Raw genomic sequence first — 11,638 nt, forward strand, 5'->3', positions numbered from 1 at the left:
AATACCGGCGTCTGTGGTGTAGCAGTTAGGCGCTTCACTGCCCAACACAGGAGACCCGAGTTCGATTCACGATGCCATATCGATTATCTTGGTCTTTCTACTGCCATGCATCTCTTTCTGCCCGGGTTGACCCTGACAAGCACAGTCGGAAGCCTGTCTCCTAAATGGTTTAAATCTGTGTCGATGGTGAAAAAACAAACAAAAAAACCCCATCATTAGAGAATGAAAAGAACCGCTGTTGTTTGGGAAAATAATATGTTCACGGTTCAAGGAGTCACAAATTGCATCGTGACGCCACTTTATAGCGATGTCTTTTGAAAAATAACCAGTTCTCAGGGAGACATCACGATATGACAAAATAACCACACCCACTACAAACCCTATATCCAACCATCTTAATAACACAAGCCGCCTGGAGGCCTAATAAAAGTGAACTGAATTGAAAATCAAAAAGCTTCCAACAGTGACGTCGTTAAGGGTGTGTACACCTCGTTGTCTAAACTGGAGTTCTGGGCGTCAACTGACGTCATAGCGAGCACCCTCCCCCGCCATGGTGAGACATTTTAAACATAATATCTAAAAATAACCCGCATGAATGGGCCTTAGCTTGAAAGCTGGCGGAACAGGTTCTTCTTGGCCGTGCATGATCAAACACAGAAGTGCGTTCTCAGTTGCCTTTCAGCTAAACGTTTTTTTTTTTTTTTAGGCCCGCTCCTTGACACAAGAGTGCAATATCGTTATCTTCACTGAAGCACAAGCGCAAGACGAATTTATTTAATAAATCAGTTTGATTGAGTCACGTTTCCTCTCAGCATCCTCTGTTTTGATCTACCTTACTTGAAGTGATAAACGAAATATTATTTTGATCAGTGAAAAAAGGGACACTTTGTTGCTCTCTGTTGAAAACATTCTGTGACTTATTTTACAATTAATTGTGAAATTTTGTTCGCACGTTTGGAGGTGTTTTAATGTAAGTATAATTTTCAACATAGCCTTGATACTTTCATTCATATTCATGTATGTATTGATGCTTTTAACTTTAAGTTGTACGTTCACGTCACATAGTTTCAAAATAAAAACAACAAAGAATACAGGATAAACTTCTTCGCACTTTTTATAAATTTCAATTTCTTTGAATGAAGTGCAATTTAAGTGTGAATGTTTACCAAATTATCAGACTACATAATCAAGAAAATTTACTTAGCAAAAGACCTGCAGTGTTAGATGGGTTTACGATGTAAAGAGACAATTCAGTGAGAGTTTTTTATGTACTATTCCACGTCCCCATCAACACAATTTTAAAATTATTTAAGAGGCGGACTTCGACCTGCCTGCCAAGGCTAACCCAGGATAAGAATGATACAAAATCCTTACAGAGAGACCGAGGTACTCGTGAAAATTTCTCCTCACACGGAAATCGAACTCGGGTCTTCTGCGTGCTACGGTGAAGCGAGGCGCCTAACCGCTACTCCACGAACGCCAGTAGTTAAGGTTTTAATTATTTGAAAATTGTGTATATTTCATATGACCAATGCCAAAACGTCTCAAAATGGCGTTCTGGTAAAGTCTACGTCTTATTCGTGTAAGTTTTAATGTTTTCAACTCTCTGGTTTAAAAATGAGAAATCTGACACGGTGGAACAATTGATTGCATCTTTCTTAATTAATGATATCAACGTGCCAGTTGCGTCATTTGGCGTGAATTGCAATGTCCGCGACTGTCTAGAATGAGATACATTTAATGCGCACTCGGAAACAAGATAAAAACTATCTGCAAACTTCTGTTGGCCCGTTAGACTTCCTGTAGTTTGCAATATGGCGCAATCTTTGGGATTTTCAGTGGTCGGCCTAATGCGAACTAGTGCGTCATGCTACAAAAATGGAGACATAGCAGAAAATGGGTTGTTTATTTACTTGTCAAAACTCTTTAGTAGATTTATCTAAAGTGAATATCAGACAAATTCCTTTTGACGTCCAAATGTTGTGAACAAATTTGAAACTCAAAACTTCTGTGTGGAGGAAAATATTAACAAAAAACGTTGTGCAGTTGTTTTTTGGTTGTTGCTGTTTTTTGTTGTTTTTTTTCTTTTTATCACCCTGTATGTATTCTTAGTAGGGAATCGAGCAAACTTGATTTATGACACTCTTTTTTCTCATCTTGTCTCTTTTTGTGAAGTTCAAAGTTTTTCGAAAGGCATCTCAGATTGCTATTGGGTGGCGTTTTCCCCCCCCTTTTTATACTTTATTCGATCATTGCAATATTCACGGTCGACTTGCTAGACACTGTCATAACTTTCCTGGTGCCTCTGTAGCCGTACATGTCAGAGTGACACGGGGTGGCCTTCATGGCTACCACGGCACACCCGCACCATACTTATTCCGATCCCAGAGGTGTGTGTGTGTGTGTGTGTGTGTGTGTGTATGTGTGTGTGTGTGTGTGTGTGTGTGTGTGTGTGTGTGTGTGTGCGTGTGTATGTGTGTGTGTGTGTGTGTGTGTGTGTATGCATGTATGTTTGTGTGCTGTGTGTTTGCTTGCGGATGTATGCGTGTCTCTGTGTGTGGTACAACAACTGAGAAATTTGAATGTTATTATTAACGCTGAGCCATTTGTGAGAGGATTTTTTTTTTTGGGGGGGGTTGTTGGGGGTGGGGGTTATTCCCCTTACCTTTTCATTATGCATTAACGAAGAGGAACTCAACTGAGATCAATATCTTACTTCAACTTTAAATGTTTCCTTCCGCTGACACTGTTGGTTCAGTGTCGCGGAGATAGACACATGTCTGTTTGCTGCTGGTCGAGTAACGTGGAGGGTCAGGTTGTGGGCTCTGGGTGTCCTTTACAGAGGCAATCCAACGACGTCTCTCTCTCTCTCTCTCTCTCTCTCTCTATCTATCTATCTCTCTCTCTCTCTCTCTCTCTCTCTCTCTCCCTCTCTCTCTCTCACTCTCTCTCTCCAGCCAGATTATTTTTTCCACAATACAGGTTCGATGTTTCGACTAGTAGCCTTCTCCAGGCACGAGCTGAGAAAAGCTGAGGGGAGTGCTAAACCTTAATGTGTTGATGATGATGATGATGATGATGATGATGATGATGATGATGATGATGATGATGACGACGACGATTACCGGCTTCTTAACAACTTGAAATGCATCTTCGTGAGGCCCTTACCCTCGTAGTCATACACAACACTTTCCTTTCTTCTCAGAAACTCCTGATGATCCTTTCAAAATCCTAACTTAGTTTCCACTGTCTTATCACCAGCTAAAAAACACCCCCAAAACCAACAATGCAAAATCAATGCAGATTTCTCGTCTTTATCGACCCAACTTTTCATCATTTAGATGGCAGGGTTCGAACTTACCTATCAGGGCAAACCCGATCTGAGAGGGACAAAGCGTCCCAGGAAAAAGAATGAGATACTCCATAAAAATTCTCCTTACACGAGAATCGAACTCGTGCCTTCTGCTTGAGACAGCGATAAGCGCAGAACTGCCACACCAGACTGTGGTCTCACCTGCTGAGCAAACGCTGCTATGTCATTCCCCGAAAAAAAGGAACTGCAGTGGTAGACTTGCTGAAAAAAAAATTGTTAACTCCAAAAGTGCCTTTTAAAAAAATAGCTTAGCTTAGTAAGAGCGTTTAGTGGGCTCTCGTAGCCTAGAGGTTAAGGTGTTGGCCTCTCATTCAAAGGTCCCGGGTTCGAATCCGGGTAGCGACCGAAAAATTTTCTTCTCTAAAATTGTCTCCTTTCACCTCCTTTCCTGCTCTCTGGCAATATTCTGTCGTCTGCTTTCGTCTCCTCTTTCTGCCCCTTACCCCCTCCTCTGGGCTCCTGACTCTTTCTGCAGCCTTTCTACTGTTACTCCTTGACTCCTTCTTACAGCTGTCTTTCTACCACATCCCTGATCTTCTGGTAGGAAAGATCTACACCTAGCCTTCTCGGACAAGGGCGAAAAATCTCGGAGTGCCCGTGGGCAAGTTGCGCACGTTAAAGATCCCTTGGTGGTCTAAAATCGATAAGAGTAGGCTTCGGCCGCCACCCGGGCAAAATTCAAAATTTCCTACCAAAGAAAAAGTATTAGGTGTGTCCCGCGCGCTCATATGACCTTATGCAGTTGCGAGCGCCGTAAAACCCTATACTAAACAAACAAACAAACAAGAGCGTTTAGGGCGTTCGCAGTTACACAGCACCTCTTAAGAACTACAAAGTTCTGTCTGATATTTTTGGTCGTTTTGAGTTACTTATTAGACCATGAGACCTGAAACCAATAATATAAAGGTTCTGTTCTATCTTCTCTTCCAAAATCGAAAGATCAGTTGGAGTCTTTATCAAGATGTTCCAAGAATTGCATTCAAAAAAGTATAATTATGTTGTAAAACTCAACAACTTTTTTACGTTAAATTTCTCAAACTTAACTTGGTATTGAGCAGATAGAGCTGTGTAATTCTCGGAATATGGTAACATGAACGTGCATTTTTCTGGTTAGAGGAAAGTTAACTTTAACGAAAAAATAAACATGCAAGAGACAAAGAATGGCTCCATCATTAGGATTTTATCAGCAGGTCATCAACTCTGCATTACTAGTACCTTTGTAGTTTCATTTCTCGTGGAATTACCTTACTGGTGCGTGATCGTGTGCGTGATCGTGTGCGTGATCGTGTGCGTGATCGTGTGCGCTAAGAACTTCAAAAATAAATATATGTGGCAAAGCACCCAATGTAAAACATTCTATTAGTCAGAACCCCGGTGCAAAAGGAATGTACACCCAGTTAGCTTGCATAATATTATGCGTGAGGAAAAAAAACCCACTGATCAACGTGACAAAACAAAACAAATCAAAGAAAAACGAAGAGTAAACACCGCCATGTCAGAAAGCTAGCTACCGGGGGAAGGAGCGTGGAAGGTGGTTAAAATGTTTGCGTCATAGATTTGCAAATTGTATAACGATATTATCCTAGATCGGGCACTCCAGCGTGATTTCGGTTCATTATGGAGTGCAACATTTGTATGTTTTTAACGCCTCTGTCGACACAGTTTAAATCATTTAGGAGGCAGGCATCCGACCCGGTCTGTCAGGGTTAATTTGGCGGAGAGGCATACAACATCACAGCCGAAAGACCGAAATGCTGGATATATATTCTCCCCACCTCAATTGGGAATCGAATTCTTGTCTCCTTCGTGTGACAAGAAAGCGTCTTACCGCCACACCACAGACGTCGGTGCAACATTTTACTAAATCAGGAGCTGAAAAGGGGAGGGGGGGGGGCAAGTTTCGCACGCATAATAATATGCTTTTTACGAGACTGGTGTTTTACCTTTCATTTAGAAGCCCATGGTCCGCTCGCTTCATATCGAAGTTTGGATAGACAGCAAAAAGAGGTGGACATAAAGGTGTATGGTCTAAGGAAAAATATTCAACTCCACTGTTTGCTTAAAGATATCATATTTCGCTTCGAGTTCTGTTTTTGCCTTGAGAAATGAAGTCTACCATACCACCCTAATACAATCGTATTATTATAAACGTCTGGAGGCCTCTGATTAAAATTGCAGGCTGCACGTCGCTTTCTCTGTTTCTGCCCCCCCCCCCCTCTCTCTCTCTCTCTCTCTCTCTCTCTCTCTCTCTCTCTCTCTCTCTCTCTCTCATTCACTCTCACTCCCTCTCTCCTCTTTCATTCTCACTCTCATGTCCATACTGTATTCACGATGTGCATGTGTGTTTGTTTTTGAGAGTGTGTTTGTGTGTGGGGGGGGGGTGGGGGTGGGTGTATGTGTGTGAGAGAGAGAGGGGGGGGGAGTGTACGTGTATGAGAGAGAGAGAGAGAGAGAGAGAGAGAGAGAGAGAGAGAGAGAGAGAGAGAGAGAGAAAGAGAGAGTATGCCCATCCTTTTTCAAATGACTTATTGTCCACTTAAGATAATATTAAATACCTTCTCTACTGTCTTTCTCACCCACAGAAATACAGATCATGGCGAGAGTCACGGACACCTTCGTTCTTGTTGTGTTCCTTTGTTTAAGGTAAGTCTCTACGATGTTTGTTCGAAGAAGTTATCAGCAGTGAGGTCACATGTGTCAGACATGGGAGCCTTCTTACCCTCATCGGCATAGCCAGCGTGTCCCCATTTACATGAACAATCTCAGTCTCCACCCCTCACCCCACGAGCTTTAGTATATTAAACAGCACCCTGCCCCTCTCCTAAGACCACCCAGGGTGGGCACACGCAGCCCACGTTCGTTTATGGGGAGGACATCACTGCCACGAACTCTGTTACTAAAAACGAGTATAACCTCTTTGTGCTTGTTTGATTGTTGTATTTTCCATAGTGCAATGTCCCAACAAAAACACACACAAAACAAGAAAAATCTCGAGATACTCGAGAAATTCTCTCCTCACAGGAATCAAACTCGCGCAATGGCGGAGCGCCAGACTGCTTTGACTCGGCACACTTTCTAGACTATTATATTTGAATTAGTGGCAGCGTAAAAATGTCTTCTTTAACCCCCAACCTTTTCTTTTAAACTCTAAATCTTTCTAAGTACTAGTAAGTACTACTACACGTAACCCGACTCTTACATGACCATAACAGTTTCTATAACGCCACTAAACTATACTATGACTACAGTGGCGTCCAAAAGAAACTTGAAAGTGTAATCACCATATCATCTGTTATAGCCTTGCACTACTCATTCACGCAGCATACCAATTTAAAGCTAAATAAATTCTGCGTAATATGATACCTTAATAATTAATCTATGTTAAGAGACGACTGGGATATGGTCACTTAAAAATGACCTTTAAAAAAATCAGGCTTGGCAAAATTGTGCGAAATCAAGGAAGGGTAAAATTGTCTTCGAGCGTGTATGTTGTATTCACGAAGAGAGAGCAATCACAGATACCACCCAAAACATGGATTTAACAATAAATGGGCTCACTGTTATTTTGCTTAGGAACCATTGGTTTTGTGTAGTGCACAACCCTATTTGGGCATCAATTCTGTTACATTTTGGACATACTTATCTGTCATTTCATCCCAAATATTACTGAGAGTTGCAAACAAAGGGTCTGAACTTGGAGTAAAGTCGCTTTTCTTCAGCTGTTGTTTCATGGGACTTCACATACATATAGGATTCATTATATCGGGGCTATTTACTGGTGACCACTTCAACGTTGCTTTGATTTGGTTTCCCAATAATTGTCTAGTGGCATTGGCCCTGCGAGAGAGTGATTTGTTATGTATGGGGATGTCTACTTGAATGACACCATAACGAAAATAAAGGTAAGACATGACGTTTCAACACTTGCGCGATGTAGTCCACAAAACCAGGCCATCCGGTGATTCTCACGAGGACGTTTTGTTAATTCCATCCCAGACCACACAAAACCATGGCAGTTTCGTGGCCTCTGTTCCACACTGACAGATGATTATGTCCACATTTAACAAACACAGTCCACGGGGAAAAAAAGGTTTCGTGCTCTACACAAAACCAATAACTCCTAAACAAAAACAAAATAATACTAATGAGCACCTGTGATGTTAAGTCCAGGTTTTGTGTGCTACTTGTGACTGCTGTTCTCCAATATGTTTTAAAATATCACCAGAAGATGCTGTTCTTTGCAGAGACAACCATATGATCTTTTCATTTGACATTTACTACACATACGGGGAATCAGCGAGACCCACTTGAACTAGGCTGGGCAAAAGCGAATGAACAGGGGGGGGGGTTCATTTATTCAGGAAATGACATTGATAGACCACACAAGGAAGGAGTAGGGATGGTCATATCCAAAACAACGTTTAAAAAGCATTCAAGGGCTTGGGAGCGCACGGTCCAAGGATCATCATGGCCTCATCTGGAACTAAGAAAGAACTCAAGGAAAGAGATGGTAGGAAGAAGGTCATAAACATGAACATCATACAAGTGTATGCTCCAACCAATGATGCATAAGAGGAGAATAAAAATGACTTCTACAACCACCTGCAAAGTGTGATCAACAAACTTCCAGGTAAGGACATCAACATTGTCATGGGAGACCTAAATATAAAGGTAGATTTGGACCTGTGAGGAAATCATGGGGAGACATGGATTAGGAGAGGCAAATGAGAACGGAGAAAGATTCCAAAACTACTGCACATTCATCAACTTGGTTATTGGAGGAACAATCTTACCACATAAAAGGATTCAAAGGGCCACTTGGGTCTCCCCGGACGGAACAACGGAAAACCAGATTTACCATTTTTGCATCTCCCGAAAGTTTAGACGCTCACAGGAGGACGTCCGAGTCTTACGAGAAGTAGACGTCGCCTCTGACCACCATTTGATCCTTGGAAAGGTGAAACTGAAACTGAGAAGGCATGTACAAGTCACAACTGGAAGTCGTCTAAAGTATGAAGTGAGCCTTCTGAAAAACTCAGTAAAGAAGAAAGAGTTCAAGTTGGAACTGAAGAACAGATTTCAAGCCCTTCAAGATCTGGATGAATGTGAAGTAAACAAACACTGGGACAAGACAAAAAGAGGCAGTAAATACAACTTGCTAGAGCACCCTAGGATCCAAAGACAACACCAGGAATAAATGGATTTCACAGGACTCTCTAGACAAAGTCAAAAGAAAAAGAGAGCTTTAGGCCCAAGTCAACAACAGCCGTTCCCGAAGTGAGAAACTCGCTGCTCAACAAGAGTACACCGAAGTAAACTGGGCGGTAAAGAATTCTATCAAAAAGGACAACAATACCCATCTGAATGGTCTTGCCGAAAAGGCAGAGAAAGCAGCAACAAACGGACACTTGCGGATTGTACACCAAAAAAACTCTTTCAGGTAGGTTCAGCAAGCCCAATCTACCAGTGAAAGACGAAGAGGGAAAGACTATCTTCAACCCAGAGGGGCAACTTAACCAATGGAGAAAACTCTTCGATCAACTCTTGAACAGACTACCTCCAGATAACCAACCAGAAATTCTTCAAGCCAGAAATGACCTCCCAATAGTTACGGAACCATGAGAGAGGAAATTTCTGCAGCTATAACATCACTGAAGTCCATCACGGCAGCTGGTCCCGACCTTACACAACCGAAACCCCTTAGGGCAGATAAAAATACATCAGTGAACATTCTCTGTGCTCTATTTGAAAAGTTTTGTCAAGAGAAGGAAATACCATCAGACTGGAAAGAAGGCCACCTAATCAAGCTGACAAAGAAGGGAAACTCAGCAATTGTAACTACAGAGGCATTAACACACTCCTGTCCATACCTGGGAAAGACTTTAACAGGATACAGAGAATCAAGCAGGCAACAGACAAGAAGCTCCGAGGAAACCAGGCAGGATTCTGCAAAACCGATAATGTGTGGACCAGATCACTACTCTACGCATCATTGTTGAGCAATCGCTAGAATGGAATTCACCACTCGTGGTCAACTTCATTGATTATGAAAAGGCGTTTGACAGTGTGGACAGGGAATCTATGTGGAAACTCATGCGACATTATGGAATACCTGACAAAATCACCAAGCTTGTAAAGGCCACCTATGATGGAACAATTCTCAGAACCATTGCAGGTACAGACAGGAGTGCGACGAGGATGCTTGCTCTCATTTTTTCTCTTCACATTGGCAATTGACTGGGTCATGAAAGAAGCGATCCCTTGGCAGCAGCTAAACGACTTGGACTTCGCCGATAATCTTGCACTGCTCTCTCACACACATGTTCAGAAACAAGAAACAAACAAGGAATTCAACAGGCTATCAAGGAGTGTTGGCCTATGTACATGTATACATCCAGACAGGTCGAAAAAGTGAAACTAGGAAAAGTTTCAAGCCCTGCTGTGACAGTGGAAGACACTCAACTGGAAGAAGTGGACTCCTTTGCCTACATTGGAAGTGTCATCGATGGTAACGGTGGAACTGAGGCAGGTGTTAAAGCAAGAACCGCCTAGGCAATATCAGCATTCGATCAATTATCAAAAGTCTGGAAAGCAATCAACATCTCACTACGCACCAAGATTCGACTTTTTAACCCTATCCGTACGCCCTGGGGTCATTTTGTAACCTCAGGGTTGTATTCTTCACATTTTAGAATACTTCTAGTGCGAAGATTTCTTTGAAACTCAGTATTTCTAAGAAAATCTTTTCGTCAGACTGCTATGCAAAGCGTACGGATCGAATTAACGAGTCATCTTCCTCTTTGGAAAGTGGTGGCATAGAGTTCCCCACGTCGTATGGATACGATAGTAACACACGACGTCAAGCCTGTGCTCCTTTACTGCTGCAAAACTTGGAAGACAACAAAGACAGTACTGAATAAAGTCCAGACTTTCATCAACAGAACAATATATGAGGAGTATTCTAAGAATTAAGTGGCAGGATAGAGTGGGAAATGAAGAGCTGTGGGGAAAGGACAGGACAAAAGGATATAGAAGTGGAGATAGGACTATGAAAGTGGCGATGGATGGGGAACACCTTAAGCAAGTCCAGCGGACAAGAGAGAGATGAAGCTCACTTGGAGCAAGCTTGGAAGATGGCACAGGACAGAGACAAATGGAAGGGGTTTGTTTGTGGCCTATACCCTGCCATGGGTAAAAGACATTGATGATGATGATTTGATATTTAATATATGTCAATTCCACTAATGCTGATGTACCTAAATATACCCGCCTGCACACTTTTACGTTTCTTTGATTTCGCACAATTTTGCCAAGCCCGGTTTTATAAAGTCAATTTTGAGTGACCATATCTCGAGCGTCTCTTAACATAGATGAAATATTAATAAGTCAGAAGATGCAGAATTTATTCAGCTTTAAATTGGTATGCGCATGAGTAAGTAGTGCAAGACTATATAGCACGATGATTGGGTGATTACATTTTCAAGTTTCGTTTGGACTATATAATAACTACTTAGGCCAAGTTGTGCAAAACAATTTAAAATCTTAACTACCTACGAGAATCGCCCACTTTGGAAGACGGCATTTTTTTCTAGGCAAATGCTACAATGACATTTTTATTAGCTGTTCCTCTCATTTTGTTGACTCACGATATCCCTTTATAGAAACGACTCATTAAGTGAGCTTTTTATTTAAACCAATGGTTTGCAACTTTCAACATTTAAGTGGTGTCGGTAACCTAGTGGTTGGGCTACACGACTCGTAATCGTAAGATTGCGAGTTTGGGGGGTTTGAGCGTTGTGTCCTTGGAAAACGCACTTTACACAAAATTCCTATTTGTGGTCCTTTCGAAGATGGACGTTAAACTTGGAGGTCCCGCCTCTTAAATAACCTTATAGTGTTGATAGGGACTCTAAACTTATTCAATTTTCATCAATTATTTTAACCACATTTATCATTGATATTTCTTGTCAAGAACGTTTCAATGGAATTCTGTGTACACGATTCTTACTCCCCTCCTGACCCTCCTTCCCTGACCCCTGATTCGCCCTCCCCCCCATTTCCATTCTCTCTTTCGGAAAACATCGGCCTACAGCAGAGCACCTAATTAGGGAACCTAGACAAATGGGTAACAGGGAAAGATCATGGAAACATAGCTTTTGTAAGAGCATCTGAGCAAAGGAACGAACGGAAAACCAGGATCGCCTATGTCTGTCGCAGATCTGGCACTGGAGGATGATGATGATGATGATGATGATGATGATGATG

General features: G+C 42.0%; 1 protein-coding gene across 1 annotated transcript in view; it reads left to right on the forward strand.

The window, feature by feature from the left end:
- Positions 1-350: 350 nt before the first annotated feature.
- The window catches only part of LOC101846958, a gene marked incomplete in the record, with an annotated part of 21,484 nt that continues 10,196 nt past the window's right edge, over positions 351-11,638 (forward strand). The window contains 2 exon segments of the mRNA XM_013081846.1: positions 351-970; positions 5,956-6,016. Of these exon segments, the coding sequence (XP_012937300.1) occupies positions 5,967-6,016 (50 nt within the window).

Source organism: Aplysia californica, unplaced genomic scaffold (assembly GCF_000002075.1).
Source record: "Aplysia californica isolate F4 #8 unplaced genomic scaffold, AplCal3.0 scaffold00148, whole genome shotgun sequence".
NCBI classification, from domain to species: Eukaryota; Metazoa; Mollusca; class Gastropoda; order Aplysiida; family Aplysiidae; genus Aplysia; species Aplysia californica.